General features: G+C 35.3%; 1 protein-coding gene across 12 annotated transcripts in view; it reads left to right on the forward strand.

Annotated features, from left to right (window-relative positions):
* The window catches only part of CACNA2D1 (calcium voltage-gated channel auxiliary subunit alpha2delta 1), a 415,542-nt gene that overhangs the window by 175,818 nt on the left and 217,107 nt on the right, over nt 1-22,617 (forward strand). For all 12 annotated transcript variants that reach the window (XR_014578635.1, XM_083821360.1, XM_083821361.1 and 9 more), the window contains one exon: nt 21,798-21,857. Coding sequence is in view for 11 of the 12 variants with exons in the window: in XM_083821360.1 (XP_083677486.1) it covers nt 21,798-21,857 (60 nt within the window). In the remaining variant the exon portion in view is untranslated. The remainder of the gene's footprint in view (nt 1-21,797; nt 21,858-22,617) is intronic.

A 22,617-nucleotide genomic window follows, 5' to 3' on the forward strand; every position in this document is an offset into this window, starting at 1 on the left:
TGGGGAGAACTGGCGTCTGAGTTCTTGTCTTTGATCTGAAGTTTGATCCACAGATCACTTCATCTTAAACATGTACTTACTTTCCCTTTTTCTTTCTTTTCCTTTCTATTTCTTCTCTCTTTATTTTTCCTTCTCCTGTTTCCTATCTTTTTTTTCCTTTTTCCTTTTCTTTGGTACAATTTTTATTTGAACCAATAATTCTATGGACCCGAGGAACCATTTCTTGACAACACTGGTGCAGTTTCAATAGAAGTTCTTCATTCAGAAAAATTGCTGTTTTTAAATTACAACAAACCAAATCAAAATATGCACACACAAAACTGTTGAAAAAAATATGATCTGCTTGGATTATAGTTGAATTACTACTGTGTTGATATTTAATTGTAAATGTGTACCGACTCCCTATTTAATCTGAAGTACAGTAGATTAATATATGAAAGTAATTCTCTTCATTTTTGATGCTACTTACTAAGCTCATTACAGGCATTCTTAAAAAATATATTTACATACTTGTATATATATATAAATTTAAAGATATATTTATATAATATAAATTTATATTTATATATAAATTTATGTAGATATATTTATATATCTTTAAACTTCTAGTTAAAAGAGCCTTACTAAGTTGGGAGTCATGTATTTCTATAACATAAATTAGTGGAAATAAAAGAAAGATAAGGCTATTAAAGTCTGAATTCTGTAAAGCTGGGGGCTAAGGTTTAATGTTACATTTCACTGTTTCTTGCATAAGTTGCATTATCACATTTAAGCTGAGGATGCTGTCAGACCTTGCAGGAGAACCAAATTCTCATCTTCTGAACTGTCAGACACTGCTTTAATTAAGCTACAAAGCAACTCTTCTCTAAATAAAAAATTGCAGGTGTCTCTTCTCGCATTTCAGATCTAAGGCTCAAACTGACAATGTAAAGTCAGGGTGTTGCCAGGTCCTATACAACTGGATTTATAGGCTAGACGATTTGTGTGTATATGTGTGAGAGAAAGAGTCAGAGAACAGTTTGGATAATAGATGATAATGGGTTCAAGAAGAGCTTTGTCTCCAGGATAATCTTACTAATGAGGAAGCTAAGTAAGAATAATGATATTTGGAATCATGTTACTTAAGCTTTTATTTATTTCTTTGAAATAATAATCACAGTTTTATTTTACCAGAAACTATGACTAATTTTTCATATTTCAAAAACAGATTTTTCATTAATACTTTTAATGACTGAACAATTAAAGAATAGGAATAAAATTGTCAAAGAGCAGGAATAGAACTGAAAACCTTTGGAACTGTGTTTTGAATATTTGCAGATCTCCATAGATGGCAGGAAACAGGAATGTGAACAGTATGTGTCTTAATGTGTGTTTGAAAACAGGTCTCTTCAGGGATGAAAAAGGTACTTTGAAATTCCTGAAAAAAAAGTGGGAAGAAACAAAAGAACATGATACAGTTTCAGTGAGATTAACATAAGGTCATAAATCTTATTTGGATAATTCTCATCATTTTGAAAGTAGATAATACAGATGAATGTAAAATGTTAATTAGATGTTACACTTACTATGTTTTCAGGAAGATCTTTACCTGAAAATTGTTGAAGAGCAAGAGCAGCTTAATGTATGAATATCTGTTTTAAGATCTGTTGGGCATAAAAGTGAAGTATACAGCAGTGCAACTCATGAATTAAAGGAATGGATTTTTTTATTTTTAATTATTGCCTTCTACATGTCTGAGGCACATGGATCTGCTGTTGGAAAGTGCTGCTGCATTAATGTACCCTCTTTCTCCTGTCCCCTCCACTCCTCCCACTGACATCTGCCAGCAAAGTCTGACCTCAGTAATATCTTGTAAGGTGGCATTTAAATGCTCAAGTTACAATGAAAGAGAGCAATTAATAATCATGATGACATTTTTAATTTGTAATTATGGAAAATTACATTGCACGGTAGAGAATACAACATGTAGGTTTTATTAATTTAATTATAATTTAAACAGCATTAAAAATAAACCAAAAAAAAATCCACCAAACCCTTGTTGGTAATATGAAATCAAAGGAATTGAAACCTAAAGGTTTCTTTGTAGGCAGCTTTTACTCTGGAAAAGTATACTACAAAATCTCATTGGTTCTTCAAAACAAAACAAAGGACAGCTTCAAAAATAAAATAATAATAATAATAATAATAAAAAACAACATAGTTCTCGCTTTCTTAAAAGAAAAGAAGTGTTTACAATGTGTTTGAGTTTCCAGTTTTAGCTTTTAATTAGCTTGTATATTTTTTCACACAATTATTTACAGGATTTTTCATGTTTTATATCAATTTAAATGGAAAGGGAATTAAATAGGGCATACGTAATGAGATTTAAATAACTGAGGAAAATCAAATCAGCTAAGTTTGGGCTATTATATAAACTACAATTCAGGATGTGCTATAATACTGTTTGAACACTTATTCTTTAGGGATTTGTTCTGTTCTGTTCTGGTATGTGAGGGCTTCTTCTGCAAAAAAGTTTGGTTTGTATTTCTACATTCCAGTTCTGCAGTAAATTCTGTGGTGTATACGCAGAAATGGGTCCCATGGATGATAATGAGACTGAGCACATGTGCTATAGCAACAAATAATAGGATTCTTTACAGTATAGAGCTGTTTGCTAACATACACTGGTAAGGATTATTTTACGTATCCATAGAAGTACTTGTTTGTAAGACAACCATAATACTAAATTTCAAAAAAACTATACTAAGTACAAAATTTAGGTAGTTTGGACTGCTGTTAATCTCTCAGACCTAGATATGTTAGCAAACGTACGTTGTCTGGCATAGAAACATCATTGTATACACATGAACATATGTTGTTTATTGAATATCTGTGACAAACTTGAAATCCGTATATGCCTAGAGATGATACAGTTTTAAATGCAGAATGTGAAATTGCAGTTGACAAGGGAGAAAAACTGAATAATGATAGTGTAGATGAGATTGTACTGAAATTTCCATACACCTTGACCTTTACAGTAAGTTTTTAGATGATGTGGACTTACCCCTAAAACAGTAATTCAGTATTTTGCATTGAACAACAGTAGAATTATGCTATTTGAGAATCTTATATTTATTTTCTGCCCATAATTTCAGATGCTTTGTGTCATACAAGAGAGTACATTTCCTAGAAGGCCTATAATGCAGAACAATGTCTTTTGTACATAATTACATAGAGTGAGGAATGCCTCTGCAGTAAATAACTTTCTGGGCTTTTCTCCTGCTACAGGCTTCCTCAGGTTGGTCTCTTAAAAGATCTAAGTTCCAGTGGACACTGGAGCTGGGTTTATCTCCTCTGTTTCAAGGTAGTAGGAAAAGTTTACATGCAAAGCTTTCCCTGGTCAATACACAGCAAGTGTACTTCTTTCTCTATTTGTTGTCCTATGAGATCTCAAATCTGTGAGAAATAATATGTTTGGGCTAGAAATCAATTGTCTATAGATGCAGTATAGTTCTAATAAATCCCACTGATTTTAGAATATACCTGGATCATTAGGAGGAGGTGTGGCATGACCATCTTGTTACTGCAGCTTCCTAGATTTACCTTCCTTCCCTCCCCAGACTGTGTACTCAGGTTTTGCACCAGTAACATAATTTGCTTAGGATTCATTATATCATCCAATCAGTGCTATTTCCATGAAAAATTAAAACCAAAAACCAACAACAGCAAAAATAAAGAAACCCAAACCTGTTCAATAAGCTAATTTCTGTGTTAAGACTGAGAGGATTTTGGTACAGTGTTGTGTTGAACCTATGTAAAACAAATCTGACAACTTGATTGTTTAAAAAGCAGAACGAGCAGTATTTCTGTGACAGTGTCAAATGTGCTATACCTAGAAACAGCGTTTTTGAAAAGTAAACATACGAAGAATTAGCAAATATAACCTCCTATTCCATATTGGAAAATATTTTCTTTATGTGACTTTTGACTAGGTCTATGATGAGACAGAAGATAACACTAACATATAAGTTAAAATATAAAGATTCAAATACATATTTAAGATTCAGCTCCTAAGCTAATTTAAGTATTATTGCTTAAGAAAAGCATAAATAGTGCTTTCTGTATAAAATCAAGTACATATATGCCTATCCAAGGTAATTTTTTTTTCTGGTTGCAAATTAAATATATCAGATGATTAGTCTGAAGAGATGTCCATCCGCTGATATAAGCTTAAATATTTTTAAACTGTCAGCCTGGAAAACCATTCAGTTTAAGAATTTCATTTTATTTAAACACCGTGAAACATTTAAATTGAAGTAAAATGTATGTTTGGCAATATTCACTATTCTAGATTGACTAGAACTGTTAGGAAGCAAATGAAATTAAATAATAAGTGAATAACAAACATAACACCTTTCTTTACCTAAAGTAAGGAAATTTGTAGACTGCTTAAATTGATCATTCTGATTTCAGAGTCCTTCCTACTTTCAAAATATGATTTGCTTCTAAGAGCAGTATCTTTTAATCTCCTGAATCATTAGGGATTCTCTTTTGTGATTTTCTTGCTTAAGTAATTTTAGTCCATAGCCTACTATTACAGATTAGACGGATAGTTGGAGTTTTCTCCAGGTAAGCTGACTGTAACCATTATAGCTAATATTGTCAAAATTTTATAATGACTTGTTATAGCTACATCAAATTTTTTGACTCCTTACATGTTGAGAAAAAACCTTCAGACACCTGAATTTAGAAATTCCTTTACACTTTGGGCAATGTCAAATATGAGACATTGTGTGAGAAAGCTGAGAAAATTGTATCTTAGTGGTGCATACAAATTTCTTCTTAAGGCTCTCCTTTTTTCTTCTATGATTTGCATTAGTGCTTCCCAGATACAGTTGTGCCTACATCTGAATATTTTTGTCATATCTGAGCAAATCTAGTTCAGTCACTTTTGAAGAGGCAAAGAAAAGAAATACTTTCCTTCCATTTTGGGTAATACTTTGTAAGGTTAGCAGGAGAAGGACAGCTTTGGTATTACTGGATCCATGCAGATACGAAAGGTAGAAAAAGGTTGAGATATGACCTTGTTAATGAGGTGTCTGGGTCAAGCCTCTGCTTCATCCAAAGAAATTCCTTTAACTTTCATCCAAAGATATTAGGCACTATTACAGTTTCATGCAGTACCTAATATTTCTTTAAGGTTTGTTTTTATTTCAGGAAACTTTTGGTCTAGTATCAGGCATGATGAGGATGAGCATAATGCATTTAGGATGATACTGTTTGAAATTGTTAAGAATTCTTGACAATTCCACAGAAAAACTTTCTACTCCTTTATTTTTTAAAAAAGCAGTAGTTTTACCTTTGAAAATTTTATTGTACTTTTTTTTTCTCTTTGTTCTATGTTATTTGAGGCTATAATCACAGAAATTAAAAATGCTGTAAACTAATCAGTCAGATGAGCAAACCACCAGCAAAGCCAAACCAAACCAAATGAGACAAAATGAAACCAAACCAACCCACATTACACTACATTTTATGCAAGAGAATAAGATACTTTCATCCTTATCATTAAGAACCACTTCCTAACTCCAGGACCAACATTTCAGTGTTGCCAGTTTCCCAAATAAGAGCACAATGTGTCTGACTTCTCCAATCTTAGGGTTCTACATAACAGGGCAAAGTACAAAAGAACCTGCTTTTCCACTTACCAAAACCAATTAATCTGTTTTCCAGTATTTCTTGAGAATATAAGCCTAACAAGATTTAAATAAATAAATAAATAAACTTAAAATGAGCATTCTGTAGATTTCAAGAAAATTCTAAACCTTTAACAATCTACCAGAGTCCTTCATGTTTCAGGTCTCTTAATTTAAGATTCAGATTGACTTCTGAATATCATCTCTGCCATGTAACATGCCAGTTAAACAGGGCTGCAGAAGAAATACTTCCCTGTGGGCAGGATCCATGAGGTTTTGTTAAGTGCAACTCAGGTCAATTGCAGTCAAAGGCACAATGCTGAGTTGGCTGCCTCAAACATCCAGTCTGCTGAGGTACTGCCATCTTCTGCTTTAAGGTATACTTGCACTATGACATTCTTGACATGTCTGTCTGGTTTTGCCTTTTTTTTTTTTTTTTAATATATATATAATTATGTTCTAGCTTTCTTGTGTTTCTTTTTGCTGTTCACAATTTAATTCAGATGATAATTTTCAGTAGGTCGGTCTAGCTGAAATAAAAGAAAACATACTTACTGACGGGGTGCTAAATTTGTTGGTATAGTTTATTTTCTTTATAGAGAAGAAGCGTACAAGACTAAAAAAAATGAAGTAACACCAGATGTGCAAGTGACATGAAGAAAATGCTCAGGCAATTTTGAGATGGGATAATGCTTTTTGATTGTGTTCTTTGAGCTAGAAGGTGGCAATTAGATTTTCATACACAGAAAAGTGTGAGACATCCTAATTAAACACCTTTTGGTGGAAGTCATCATTGATCAACCCAAACTGCTTGTAGTAGCTCTCAAATGCGTCACCTGTGAGGGTAACACTAGAAAAGTGTCTCTTTATTTTTATTTTTTTATTTTTTTATTTTTTTTTAAATTGGAAGGAAATTGTGATTTGAGTGTTGATTCACGAGTGAACATTATAGACTGTCATTAGTCACTAAGCCAATCAATCAAATAGATTTTAAGCATAGCTATAGATCACGTACAGAATCATAAAAAAGGGGTGGGGTGGGGGGGAATAACTAAAAGGAAAATGGGATGGATTCACCTAGAAGAGAAATCATACAGATTTAGGCTATATGAGCACCTGACACATAGTTTTGTGTGATTTTGGTCAAATTATTTAACCTCTCTGCTTTATTTTCCTTTATAAGGGAAATACCCTTAACAAAACTTACTTCACAATGGCTGTGAAAGGATATTGAATACTTCTATAGCCATGACAATATGCAACATTAGTATTTAATCTGTAGGTTTTGAATTGAAAAATAATACTTTTTCACATACAAGACCATTTTTAAGATCTTACAGAATGAATTCTCTTATTTAACATGTTAATGGTATCCCTGAACCACCTTACATTTTCTTTATAATCACAAGAATACCCAGAAATGCCCTGTACTGCCTAGAAGGAAAGAATTTATTTATTTATTAATCTGACATATGACAGAGACATGACAAGAAATGCTAAAGAGAAATAATGGCTGAAGCAATTCATGGCTATTGGTGATCACTGAATACAGAAGAAGAGTAGCTCTGGTTATAAATTTCATCATCTCACATACACAGGGCTTGAGACAGCAGGAGGGAAATCTCGGAGAAGACAGTGCAAGTCCTTACATGAACTGCAATAGGGTCAGCATTTCATCCTAAAAGAAAAGTTTTTATGGAACTTGGCGACCCCAAGAGATATTTGCACATTTGCTGAAATGCTTATTATACTAATATAGATCTTTTAATAGCTATCCCTATGCACATATACTTAATATTTATGTACCTTACGTTCGCCTAGAGCTGGATGAGAATTTGTAACATCCACTAAAAACTTCTCATGTTATAGGTTCAGCAATTTTTGCTTTACAGCCTTGCAGCTATATTAAGAGAAGATTTTTATTTGATGGAATGGAAATGGTTGGGAGCATAAAAGAGCTGAGTTTCTTCCGCATTCAAAGCAAATGGGAGGATACTACAGAGGCTAAATAGACTGAAGAAAGCTAGAGGGCACCATTTTAAGAGTTCACCTCTTACAAGTGTTTTTTACTTTAGAATCTGAAAGTTTGCTGTTGGAGGGTAAGAAAATAGTAAATCCCGTGTAGACCTCTCTAGAAGAGGAATTAAATTGACCAAGGACATGAACTGTTTTTAAAAGTATCACATGGCAATGCTTGAAAGTAAAAACTTGAACCTGTAGGTATAGAGAAGGCTGGGAGTGCAATGCCTCTTTTAAAAATGTTTGGGAAAGTTTAGAAGAATTATTGTAATAAGAAAGAAGCGAAGGAGATCTGGATTATCTTGTAGGTGAAATGATAAAGGCGCTGTTGCAAAAACACATCTTTGTTTCTCACAGGAAGAAAAAGCATAGTTCGTCAGAAGGGTGAAGGATTTATAGGACATTACACATTAAAATGGTTATGCAATATGATTGGTACAGGTAGAGGAGAAAGAGGTAGAGAGGCAGCACTGTAAAAGAGAAGGAAAGAGAAAAACCTGGATCCCTGTGTTGTTAGATTAGGAGCTCAGGGCTGCCCTGTGCCACCTGCTGTCGGTTCCAGCTGGCTCAGCAACAGATAAAATGGCTGTTGCCCATGTGCCTCAACTGGAACTTGTCAGAGGAGGCCAGGATGCCTCTGCCAGAAGGTGTTGTAGAGCAGGTGGTGGCTGCTGGGCCAGGCTGGGAGGTGCCTAGGCAGGGAAGGGGCTCTGCATTGTGCAAGGGAGGCAAAAGAGAAGGGCAGAGGGGGGCGAGGAGACCCCAGGTCTGTACAGTGCGGTCTCCTGAGGGGCTGCGGCCTGCGGGGCTACCTGTGGAGGAGCTGTTGAGTGAGAGGCCAGGAGCAGCAGTAGAAAAGGAACATGTTACAACTTGACCACAGTCTTCTGTGGCACCTTCATCATGGGGCCTAAGGGCGGCAGGTGGATGGGAGGCTTTATGGAGGGGCATCCTGAGTGAAGCTGAGGTGTGTTTCTGAACGTTTCATTGTCAGATTTCTCAATACAACAATCAGTAATCAGAAGGTTGCATTGTCAATAAAACAAATGAAGCATAATTCCCTGAATTGGGACAGTTTTGGTTGCTCGTGACAGATACTGAAAGAAAAAAATAGGAAGAGACGTTAGGCAACAGAATTTTGGGATTTATGAAGGAAAAACGCTTCAAATAAGTTTGGAAGGTCACTACTGACAGAAACTGTTGAATGATCAGATTTTATTATTTGACCAGGAAAAGTGATGAGGTAATTGGAAGAGCTGACTAGAGGGTGAAAGCTGTAAAACAAATAATAAAGAGCTGAAGCAAAGGAAAGAGACTCCAAGGAGTATACACACCTATTTCTCTAGGTATATGTTTGGAGAGAAAGAGCACAAGATAAGTTAGGTAGTAATTTAAGAGCAGGAGAAGGGTATTGAGTATTTTTTTTTTTTTTAATTTAAATCTTTTCAAGAAGTTGGGGCTAAAGCCAATTTTCATATATTTACTTCTGAATGCTTCATGGTTAATTATTCCAGTGTGCTACAAGGAACACATGAAGCATTATATGGACTTGGAAAAGATAGACCGAGGAATCTTAGTGATGTCCTAGATATATTTATAGCTGAGTTTACAGATAATGAGTTTTAAAGCTACATGTTTTTTTTTTTAATGTTATTTTAAAAGGGATGTGGGGGAAACTAATGATTTTTATGTCCCATTAGAATGCTTTACTCCCATACCTATCAACAGCACCCTCTGGCTCCTTGCAAGTTCATTTTGAGGAGGAAGGTTGACAACACAAATTCTGCACATCAGTAGGTTTTATAGTTAAGTATTACTTTCTTACAATTCCTGCACAGCCGCAGACTATTTAGGATAGCTTTAGGATATCCATTTCCAACAGTAATGGCATGATTTCCAACCAGTGCAAAGCTAGGTGTAGAACTGGTTGATGTTTTGGTGTGTTTCCAGTGTGGTTGTTACAGCAGGTGTATTTATTGCCTCTATGGGGGAAAAAAAAATATGTTTGTTTGTTTTGCCATTTGCTTATAGAAGATCACTTTCCTTTCCACAGTTCATTTCCTGAGTTTTACACAGGACTCTGTTTAAGCTCTTTTTATTTCTTTTGGCTAGAATTCTTCCATTAGAGAAATATTGCCTGAAAATAGCATGCAGTTTAAATGTACAATTTGTTTCTGCTGTTGCCAACAGTAACACATTTTCTTTGGCTTTTGCCCACCAACTGTTGATCAGATCAAGTTGATTATTCAGCAGCTCTAGCCTACCACCTGCTCCATTTTTTCCTTGACATGCAAAACTGTTGATATACTGTCTTGCCTTGTAAAAGCCATATTTGTTATTCAGCTTTTTTTTGTGTGTGTGTGTGTGTGTGTTTCTTCTTTTTGAGAATTGGATTCATTCTTTTAAACAAACTTTTAATCCATCAAATTCGGACTGATGCTAGTTTATACATCTGCAAATCCAAGAGGATAGTTGTGTTTTGTTTCCTTTTTTTTAAGTTCACATTGTGGTTATACTATTTAAGCTCTGGATTATATTGTGAATAAGGTTGCATATTTCCTAGGCCCATTTCTGGAAATGCTAATGCAGATTTAGTGCTATTTTCTCAGTTTTATTATAAATCATTAATTACTTTGAAACTTATCATGCTGTTTTAGGTTATGTATGTGTCATAAATAAAATAATTTCCTCCTATTCCACAGAGGAAGAGGTGGTAATAACGTCTGCTCCCTCTTGCTATTTGTTGAAATTCTGGATTTTATTCCTTTTAATGTAAATGCCTATCCAATTCTGAGAGAGTTTAAAGCTGTTTCTGATATGGCCAAAAGAGACTTGTCTCTTCAACACATATTCTAAGTTGCCAATTTTCTGATCTTCTTTTGGGATTGTAACAACATGATATCTATATGTGTTTTTCAGCACACAAAGCATGAGTAAATCCAGAACTCGCGATGCATCTTGAAATGCAGTGTTTTGTACCTGGTTGTACTCTACTTCTGTGAATTGCATTAACTAACAGAATGCTACAAAAAAAAACAAACAAAAAAGATAAACACCTATTGGAATGAAGTCGTGATATATTATAACTAAACTTCTATAATCAATTGGTATAACTTACATACAACATTTTTTTTTTTTCAATTCTATTATAATTAGCCAAAATGCAACTCTTGTTGCATCCTCTATTTGTTTAAACGTAACTGACTTTGCAGAGTTTTTCTTGCATAAGTGATGCAGGACTATATTGATGTGTTCTTCTCCTTGCCTTTAGTAAGGTTGTGTTTACTTGATTTGTTTTCTTCCTTTTTTCTTTGAAATTAGGCAGTTGGATGTGTATTTCAGTTGTGTCTGTTCACCATTTGGATCATATTCAGATTTTAGTGGCACTAGAAGCACGTATACATTTTAAGCAGTTCAGTTTTTGTTGTTGTTAGTTTTTTTTTGCTGTTTTGTTTTTTAACTAGAAACCCAATGAATTGTTAAAGGAGCTGTGAAACAAGCTGAACTGCATCTATGTTCATTTATTTCATTTTTTTTTCTTTAAGATAGAGGAAAATTACATAGGTGACTTTTAAGAACACTTGTTTTGGAGTCGGTTAGTTTAGCTGTTTCTAAAATAAATATATGAAGTCCTGATTTCTCCCTGTGTGGCTAAAAACTATACATATACTACAGTTGAAAAAGCGGGGTAACAAGGCATGCCTACTCAGTGTATGTGTCATCTTCTAATCATGGCTGTGAAGTTACCAGCTCAACTGTGAAGCTTGAAAGTTTCCTAAGGCAGGCAGTGAACTGTAGCTGGTGGTGTTATGCAGTTTGTGATTTGTCAGAGCAGTTGGCAATTTCAGTCTAATGGTTTCAGCATGTGTCCTTCACTTCAAGCTTGTTTAAAAATATAACGCTAATGTGGCTTGCATTTAAGGCAGATGAATTATTAGAGTGAAAATGTAATAAAAACCTCTAAGGGTTTGAAACATCAGTGAATGAGAAGGATAAATTGTATGTTAAAAGAAGCAATCTTTTACTGATTCTATAAACCACTAACAAAATTTCACTGCTAGATGTCAGGGTGAATTTGACAGACTGTTTCTTACTCTCCTTTTCTGATAGTTTTCTTCATGCTTTTTTCTACAGTTCTCTCTGTTCCTCCCCCGTCTACTGAAATATTTTGGCAGTATCAAGCTGTCATGATCTTGCAAGCTTCTCAAATCTCCTAATTCTACACATCCTAGAAATATACTCAGACTTGCAAACTGAACCTCCTTCCTCCCTTCCTCTTCCCATAAATGTGGAAAGTATGGAATTAACAAACTACTCTGATGAGAATTTCCAAGGTTCCTTGTTGCTATTTAGCAATAGATGAACAGAAATGTTTTGTACACTCATTCTGCAGCATATTAAATTGGTATGCTATTTCCTAAGTCAAATTTCCTCCCAGTCATGGTGAACAAATTTACAGACCTCTGTCTGTTGTTGTGGCTGCGTTTGTTCTCTGTTCTCTGGTTCTCAGAAAGGTGCCCTTCAGAAATGTTTTTGCACCTTATTCGTCTATGACACTGCTGGCTCATGTATGGTTTCCTTTCACCTAGTACCATTTTTCTTACTAGTTAGGTTTGTGAACATCAGAGATCAAGCTGAGGTGGAAACCAGTAAATTTCCAGACAGCTACTGAATGGTATGGGACAGATTCCCCCCTGCAACATTCACCAGTTGTCCACTTACCTAGGTGTGTACCCATCCATACTGCTTTCCTGGGAGTTTAAACGTGTGCCTGTTAGCAATTTTATTTTATTTTATTTTGGCTTCTGCCCTGGGAGCAGAGTTTTGTTTTCAGGACAGAATCAATAACTGTTTGACCTTAACTGTACCTCTGACTACTACTGAAGATTTTTAGATTCTTACTAAATCTTACTAAGAATTCTACTATAGTATATGTAAGTGTCTTTCAGCACCCTTTAAGCAGTAGAAGTACTGGCATTATGTCACATTTGCTGTCTCTGTTGTATCATTTGATACCACTAACTAAATTCTTAAATCTGCATAAGAGAAAAGAAGAAGTAGGAGAGAAGAGCTCTATTTCATAGTTTAGAGAAGGGTGGCTTTTATGTAGTGGAGAAATGTTACTGTGACAAATGGCCTTTTGCTTTTATCCTTTTTGACTTTTCATATCTTCAAGTTTTTTTCAGGGACAGATGATTGTGCATTACCTTAGATGTCAAACCCCTATGTGAGACATACTTGATTAGGTCTTCCTATTCCAGTATTTGCTATTAAAATCAATATGATTATTCATGTCAGAATGTATTAACTTCATCTGCAATATTGTAATCTTAAACATTCTAGGTCAGATTTGGCTTCTTGCTGATTTCTGACCTTATTCAGACCAGTGGCTTAATTTATTTGGGGTCTACTACTTGCTTCGGAATTGTGTATCTGCTAGAAGGGTAAAACTTCTCTGTGGAGAATCACTCTTCACTCATCTAATTAAACAATATGAATAAAGATTGGCTTGAATTATAAACAACATTTTTTTCACTATAGTTGCTAAAAGATACATAAATCCTTTAAAGCCCTATCTTCTAAATATATGGAAGATAATAAATTCTTTCCATTGGATTTCTTTTCAGCTGACGTGGCAACCTTGTGTTAGATACGAGGCGATCTTTTTATAAATTTTTTTCTAACCTAAACTACAGAAAATTCTAGCACTTTTGGTTGTTAGTTAATAATCGAAGACAAAATTTACAGCATTATTTTGAATTATGGTCCAGAGTATAACATCATCTTTTTCAAAAATGTTGTGAACTGCTGATTAGATTATGTGTTAGATTATGTATAAATTTTTGTCAGTAATCTGTATGAAGAGTACTTTGGTAAAGCTCACAATGTCAGCAGACCTCTCATATGCCCTTTTTCTTTATGAATATGACTCATCTGCTGCTTCCGATGACAGAAGTAAAACTGGCTCCAGACAATGGCTGGGGAATATTTCATACAAGGTTTATGCTGAATACAGGAGATCAGTTATAAACATCCTTTGTCTGTGACCTTATCTGCTTCAGATGTTCTCATTAACAGACCATAGATCAGCCTGTCATCGTGTGGCACAGCAGATGCCAGAGTGAGAGAGAGGCCGTGACTCTGCAGTGTAAATACATGAAATAAAACCGTGCTGGAGATCAGCACAAAACAAACACCTACTGCCAGTCACCATATAAAAACCTTTAAAAATCAGGTATGCAGAAAAGGGAGATTTCGCCATGCTCTAAGTAAATGTATTGTCTTTGATGCTGTAGTTTAAAAATAATAATAAAAAAAAATCCTATCAACTAATTTCTCAAACAGTTGCTGCAGGATTACTTCAGCAAATGTATTTGTGCATAACTACTTTCAAACATAATACAGCTGCTGACATGCTGCGTAGAACACTTTATGACTTACCTCACATTTAAACAGATGAAGTCTAGAAAATATGATGCAAATACCACTTGTATTACTGTGTGCTCATTTTCTCAATATGTTATTTCTCTGTCATAGAGATAAAAATGTTTTAAAGGAGACATAAATTATATATACAGTAGACTTGTGTTAAAAAGAGCACTTTGCTCTTGCCCTCTCTTGATTTTGTCTGGTGTTCTTGCCTGGATTTAAATACAGGTACCTGTAATATAGGTTCATTCACAGACTCTTGTTTTTGTTTCTTGTGTTGTGTTTCAATTTTGCTGCTTCCTGGAATGTTAGCTATTTGAAACACCAGAGGGCATTCAGCTATAGGATCAAACTAACATCATACCATGTACGTGTGTGTTCCGTATTATAGGAAAATTATCTCAGAGTTTGTAAACAGTTTTTTGTTTTTTTTTACACTTCTGTATGCATTTCGAGTTTGCTGTGTCTTATTTTATATATGTTACAAGTTACGACTATCCTACCTATAAAATCAGTGCTTGGATATTTGTGCTGTATCCTAAAATAAATAGTCATAATTTGTACAAACTGTGGGGATGATAGCAGCAAGTTGAAGACAAAGGAGAAATAAATATTATTGGCATTCACAGTTCATTATGGTAGTTAAAGAAGGACTTGTATAAAGCAATCATTCTGTAAGCAAGAACAGTAAGTAAAGTTTGGTGCATCTTAATCTTTGAATCCAGTTTGGGAAGAGAAACACCCCTTACTGTTCACTGGTATCACACCGAACTTCCTACAGTAAGATGGGCTTCTAATGTAATACCAAAGATGAAGTAATAAGTAGTAATAGCGAGCAATCATAAATTAAGGAAGAGAGGAAGGAAGAAAGGAGAAAAAGAAAGGAGAAAAAGAAAGGAAGAGAAAGAAAACTGGCGATCCAGTTACATTTCTTATTTCTAAGACTCGGAACTCTACAAAGAACGGGAGTTGTACATAGGCAGCTGAAGGGGGATACTGCATTAATACAAAATCTCTTGGAAATTTCAGGAAGTGACCACAACGTATTTCTTTATGCTACTGTTCCTTTGTGTCTTGTTAGTGTAAGAATTCATAACTGAGGCCCTCCGGTTCTAAACTGGTGATGGTTTCTGATTTGTACTAGAATCATTTATTTTAGATATGGCTGAAACAAGACAGGGCCAGATGGAGATCCGTAACTGATTCTTGTCAATAATTTACTCTTGACCTAGCAGTGCCTCTCTCTGACAAAAGTATGAATTGTTATTCCAAGTCTGTTTGTATGTTAGCGTAGTTAACCAAAAGTCCTCCCTGTAGAAAATTAAAAACAATTTCTTCTGTGAACAGTTACTTTAGTGGCAAAGGCTGTATAAACCACAACTGTGTATTAATCTGCACTGTTAGGATTTCTTACACTGTTGCACTTTTACTTTTAAATTGTGCTTTTATTTCTGCAGTTCTTAGAGGAAGTGCCTGAATTGGGGTGTATGGTTTAATGATCTGTGCAAGTACTGAAATTCTGATTAAGCTTACACTGAGGATTATGACATTTATATAAAGGAATACAACGGTACATAAGTCAACAGTCTTTATTTGGAGTAGGGAAATATGAATTATCCTGGAAACTTTTGTGGTACTGCATTAGCAACCAAAATATTTTTAAAGAAGAAAAATCAGGAAGAGTGGATCTTAAAACCTTGTGGTTACATTTTAAATCAGCAGAATTACATACGTGTTTGGCACAATCTAAAACATTTTATGGTTGGGGATAATCTTAGCAAAACTAAAGTGTTGCAGCTCTGTCAAATCTAGATCAGCTTTTGTACTGGCAATAATTACGAATGCCCACTTGTCAGGGAGGTCATATACCAAATACATTAATGAGAGTTACAAGTAAAAAGGTAATTGTTCCCTATTAACCCCTCCCAGTCCCACTGGGGCTATAGAAACAAAGACAAAGAAAAATAAACTCATGTGTCATTTATATGGGGGTAATGACCTTGCTATCATTAGCACTCCCAAGCTCACTTTTGGGCTACTGACCTTCCAATTTGCATGTGTTTCTTGTTGAAATCACACTCCTTTGGGCCAAATTGGGTGATCTTTTTATACAGTAGAGTAATGGAAAACTCATGAATAACATAATCCATGAGTATTTGACTAATTTATTATTAAAAAAAAAAGAAAAGAAACCTGCTCCATGCAAGTAAAGACAGTAGAATCAAGTCAAGGGGACAGAAAAGAGTTCTAGTTTAGCCTAATACTGAGTGTAACAGCCAACTGAGATGAAAATACAAATCTTTAAATTTCTGTCAATCTGCATTAAAGCTGTGGTGAAATTTCCACTGGCACGTCAGACACCGTATCCCAGTCTGATGCTTTTTTCCCCATTTTTCTCTCCTGTAAGTGACCTGCAATTTATAATCATCTGCAGAAGAACAATATTTGTGTTTCAGATGCAGATGTGAAAACTATGTTTAACGCTGCTGTTACAGATACCACTTGTGGCTTTTATCTTGTTTATGCAAGAACTGAATCGAGTACTTGGATCATATTTTAAATCAGGATTTGAAGTTTGTTGCATGTTTCTATATTGTTCTGTTCAAGCCTGGTATTTCTGTATTCTCCCTGGATATTTCTCTTATTAAAATAAGCTTTTAAATATCACGGATTCGGTGCTTTAGAAAGCTTTGTCAAGCTATTGATGTCTAACAACTCTATGCTTACACATTTTTCTAATAGCTTAGGATATCAAGGGGTAGTCAAATACTATTTTCAAGATAAAATACTTAGTGGAGAGTTGGAAGCACAAAAAAAGATTGATTTCATTGTACTGAATATAATTGTAATTGGGCCATTAGCTGGCAGAATTCATTGCTGGTTAGGAGGAGATAAAGATATGACACATGCAAGTGAAGGCTGGGAGATGAATAGGCCTTCTAGGGAGCTGATCTTTCCAGATCAGATAAAGATTCTTCAGGGCTCTTTCTTCCCATCTGCGCTATGTGAAAGGCTGTCTTTCAGAGTTCGAAACATACACTTGGAATCTAGGGACAAGGCCTTTGAAAATGGTCAGTTTGGAGATTTGACAGGCAGCTGGCTTTTGGGGTAGTTTTTCTGATAATTTTGTAATCCTTTTAGAAGTTAAAGAAAAGTTCATAGGCTGATGCAGTAAATCACAGTTGCATCTTTCACAAGTAGTTTTGCTTTAAAGGCAACAATTTTCTTTGAAAGATCTAAGGAAACCCTAGAAGCAGGTAACTCCTGACTTCTTTCAATGTTTGTTTTAAAAAACTGCTTATTTATGGGCAGTGGCTGACTTTCAAGGGATCATTGTTCTCTTATTAATGATCTAAGTATCCTGAATATTCCTGAAGATAACAGATTCTGAAAAACTGATATTAAAAAAAATAGCAAGGCAGTGAGAAGTTTTCATGGAATTAATTAATTAAATAGAAATAACTGTTTCATTTATTATGGGACATTTATTAATTTAATTATGGTGTTTTCAAGCACCTTGACTTTGATTGACCGTGTCAATCACATTTCATAAACCTAGCATCAGCTCTCTTCAACCCATAGATGGAAGCACCAGGAAGCACTTCAAACCATGATGGAGGCAGCCAGGCATCCTCCAAAAGCACAGGAATAGATGCTACAACATTTTGTTCGTGTTTGCAGCCAGTTCTTCATGGGCAAGGTTTCTCAATTTGTGTAGTATTTCAGAGTAATTTGAGTATCACTGCCATAATCCCAGAATCCTTGTTCTCCAGCAGACTGTAAAGAGTGGGTTGTTTTCTTTGTTGTTGTTGTTGTACCTTGAAGTAATCCAGAATGTTTGTTGCATATTACTTTTGTTCCTCCCCCCTTTTTCAGTAGTGTTTGGTTTCTCATCCTCTCCAACTAAAAGGATGGTATTAAATAGGTATTTATTAATAGGTATTAAATAGGGCTTCATTCAAGGCCATACATTTTACGGCTGTCATGTTCACAGCATTCATACAAAGGCACAGAGTGAGAAACGACTGAAGCCTAATATGCAGAATTACTGTTTTGCATGTTGTTTTAGAACCTCTTCTGACATGTCTTCTGACACATAAAAATAACCACCTCAAAAATTTTAGTATTTGCTAGAGAAACCTATAGGGAGCTGCAGTGGGCCATGGAGTTAAAGACGGTGTTACCTTATTAAACCTGTGCTGTAATGAGACCGAAAATGGGGAGTGTCAGCACACTGCTGTGTTACTCTTCTGTTCTTGTTCTCCAGAGACTCCTCCGTCAAAACAGGGAAGGCAAGCCCTGACATTTGCATACCTCAAAAGCAAGCAGGCATAATTTCTTTGAGAGAGATGAAAAATTAGTCTCTCCTTGTGTTGCAGTAAGAGGCGTAGGTAATTTGATTTGGCTTCACAATCTAGCTATTGTTGACATAGAGTCTTGACTTCTTACTCTGCCTTAACAAAGCACTCGCCTTGTGGAAAGATGAATGAATGTCTCAGTCATTTGAGTACATGTATCTGTAGCAGTTTCTCCTTCCATAGAAACGAAGAACTTCTGAGAACATCTTAGCTTTATGAAATACTTTGTTTACTATTTTGTTTCTAATACTCTTTCCTTGTCTTTCCTAAAAATATCAAAGATGTTACATAGGAGAGAACGATTCTTTTTTTTTTTTGAATACACAACCCTCTTATCAGCTCTGTTATCTTTTAAAACAAAAACCACAAAAAAACAGACACCAGAAACAAAACAAAAGCCACCTTTTTGATTATGAAATCCTTGCATGATCTGTCCCTGTGATATCCTGCACATGAACATTTATAGTTGTCTGCTGAAGGCAAGCTGGGAAATCAGAGTACTGTAGTATACGGATCTTTGGGAAATGATCCTATGTGTTTTTTGCATATGTAACTTACATAGCTATAGAATTACAGGAGTGTTCAGTTGCAGGGGTATAAGGTGCAACTACAATATTCATCCACACTGAGAGATTAAATGATTTACTCATGTGAACACTCATTTTACAGATTTCTTCTAGTCCTGGCTAAGAGACATTTTACTGACTATTAATAATTCATATAGCATTTATGGGAATTGTTGATGGAAAAGATGATCTGTTTCAAGGAAACCAACACTGGACTGATATCAAGTTGGCTAGGTTGTAATTCTGTCTCTGACATACAATACTGGGAAGAAAATTAGGCCTACATTCTGCTCTCACTCCAGCTAAAGTTTTAGATATATTCTGGAAGATTGGTCTAGTAACTGGCACAAAAGTTAAATTGATTCTTGCAAAACAGAGAAAAATGCAGAGATTCTTCATGTAGGCAATGAGCAAGACATTACGACGCTGAATCAGCCTCTTGCTGTACCTATCGTAAACAGGCATGGGGGCAACATGCAGTTTCATTAAAATGGTGTTAGTTTGTTTATTTGAGTCAAAGAACACAGTCGTTTTTTCATTGGTCATTATTGCTTCTCCGTCACCAGTTGCTTGTGCTTTCCTATGAGCAAAGCGCTGTAAGCATACAGCAAATGGCAACTTCTCAGTTTGGAAGCTCTTTTAGGACACAAGGAGCTGTAGAAATCCAGGGGTGGGGAGTTGCTAAGGAGCTTTACTTTTTTAATTTGCTTTTAGCATTTTTAATTTATAGCTCAGATTTGCTGAGAATTTCCTAGTTTTTCACGAAATTGAGGAATATCAGGTGTGGCTGCAGTTCTTCCAATGTGAAATTCCTAGTAATGTTAATACTTACTATAGATCTCTGTTCATAATCCATTTATGAGTTTGTAAATTTCAGTTCTAACATATTTTGCAGAGAAGAATTGCAGATCAGTGGGTACCTTAAGGTTATGAAGCAGACAGAGAGAGAAATGAGGGCAATGTTATCTGCAACTATTTACTTGTGTAGTAGGTGTCAGTAAGCATCATATCTTGCTTTGTACTGATACAAAATTATGCTAGTGTATTACCAGAAAACTGGAAATACTATACGTATCTAAGGTAATGGATTTGTCCATTGAGGTCAAGGGGAAGTTAGGCTAAATTTTGCCAGTGTAATGCATCAAGTTATATTACAGTTTTGCTTTTGTAAATGTGGTACTTGGCTACTGTGGAGGGCAGCTCTGTTGGGAATGCCTGCAGGATACTAGTAACTTTGTGAGCTAAAAATCATTTGAATGGATGATAAAACACGTAAGAGGGACGCTTATTTTCAGACATCGGAGCACACAATTATATTTTTTAACGGGATGATTTCAAATGAAAAAGAAAGGAAAAGGTCTTAAGTTTTGCTTGGTGAAATTTATCAGCCTGATAGTTGTTGGGGGGGAGATGGAGTGTCCTTGTGGGATCGGATACCATGGTGGTTGCCATCCTGTACTGGGGCTGAGACGAGATTCTGACAGCACCATCTCTGCAATTCCTGGTTCCATGAACTTTCCAGTCATACTCCTTTTGGTTGTTAGCAAGAACTGACAGTCAACTCAACTGAAGACGTGACTTAGACCACCAGTTCATTTGGGTAGGAACTGATCTGAATATTGAAAGGATCGTTGGGCATATTGTGCACACACCTTCACAAGTAAAGAATTTTTATCCCTAGTTAGCTTGTGGATACAGCAGTTCTGTTAGAAAAGGACCATGACTATCCAGAAACTGTTATTAATTATAAAATAACGTAGTTCTCAAAGTCACTCACTCAAAAATTAGGACGTGGCTGAGTCCCTGTGAGCTGTGTTCACATCAGGTAGCTCTGCTGCTTGCCTTCTTTGAGGATGGGTGCCTGCCTCCAGGGCTGCAGGCACTGGGGAAGCTGTGTGAGCGAAACTGGAGAACAAGCATTATGCTTGGCGACTTCTATATTCAGAATTGTAGTAAACTTCTCATATGCATGTGCAAACAGTTATTTTTCAAAGGATTATAATTTTGTTTGAGGAGGAACTTGTAACCAACGCAGTGGATATCTATACAAGAGACTGATTTGAAAGAGGCTCATCTGATCGTTCCTGTGTACTGTCCTTTGCTTCCTGTGGGGCTAAGTGTCTAAACTGGATTTCTTTCAAATTAATTTAAACTGGAAGAATGCCATCTAGGAGCATTACTGATGTTCTCTGGCGGCTAAAGTTCATTCAGTACATGGGCCCAGACTACAGCTTGTACAAATTACTGAGTTTTTATGGATCCCTAATCATGACAGGGTATGTCAGTACTTTGTATAACTGAAGCTAGATAATTTGATGGGGCAATAAGATTCTAATAAAATATTTGTTACGTGTTTTAAGATTCTAATAAATACTTCTAATTGGATGGTAGATTAAACTCATATGTATGAGGTAAGGTGTGTAGGGAGAAATTATTTTCGGTATTGATGGATTTCAGACTTACCTAGAACATCTTAAATAACATTGGAATTAGGGTTAAGCTTTCTAATGCATGATTGCAGTGCTTAAATTAGTGTATAATATAAATTAGTATATAATATAGAAAATGGCATTCTTGAAAAGACTGTACATCTTTACTCAAGTATACATAAATTTCAAGTAAGTGCAAAAGCATAGATATATAGAGAATTATATAGAGAAAACATGCATATAAAGAAAATAAAAAAGAAAGGCTTTACTATGTGAAGAATCAGTGAAGACTAAAATGTATGTCTTTTTTTTGTTCTTCAGCGCCTCGCTAAAGAAGCAGAGAAGTATCAAGCATCTCATCAGTGGAGGGATGAGTTTGGGGTAAGTTTTTCTCCTTTTAACCTTCTCAGAATTTTCTTCGTTCTAATGTTAATTATATTCTTACAAACATGCCGTTTATACATCTACCACAGAAGGAATCTTTGCCTACAAATGGACATTTTATGCAGTAGCCAGTGCCTAAGTACAGATCTCTAGAGAATAAAATGGACTTTACCCTTCATAAACTCAGAGGGAGTTTCACAGGCCCATAATGTAGTTCTGAGTTATACACAAAACATCTCTTTGTCTCATTGGACAAGGAATAATTATGGAGAAGACATCTCTGAGTGATAGCTCCTGTCAGTAAAGTGTGTGCTACTCCAAGCACTGAAACACAGAATCATACAAATGATTTTATTTTTTTAGTTGTTTTTATTTGGTAGGCAGAAGTTTAATAGAGGAGGATTTTGTTGTCTATGTACTAGTATATATTGAGTCATTGACTTCTTTAAGAATCCTTCTCTATACTTTAATATCTTCTTCTCTTCAATATTCTGGTACTCATGAAAGAGACCCTGGTCAAATGCTAAATTATCTTCTTCAATCATTTCAGATTTTACTGAAAAACAAGTGAGACGATTGTAAAATGCACAACACTAGTTCTTTATTATTATTCAAGCCAAATTAATATTGTTCTGCATGATTATAAGCCTATTAATTTTAGGCTACAGTTCCCTGCTGAGTGTCAAAGTCATTTATTATGCCATTATTACTTGTTCCTTCAGAAATAAAAGCAGATGGTGCTTTTATGTGATTTTGC

The sequence above is a fragment of the Anser anser genome (assembly GCF_964211835.1).
Source record: "Anser anser genome assembly, chromosome: 1".
NCBI classification, from domain to species: Eukaryota; Metazoa; Chordata; class Aves; order Anseriformes; family Anatidae; genus Anser; species Anser anser.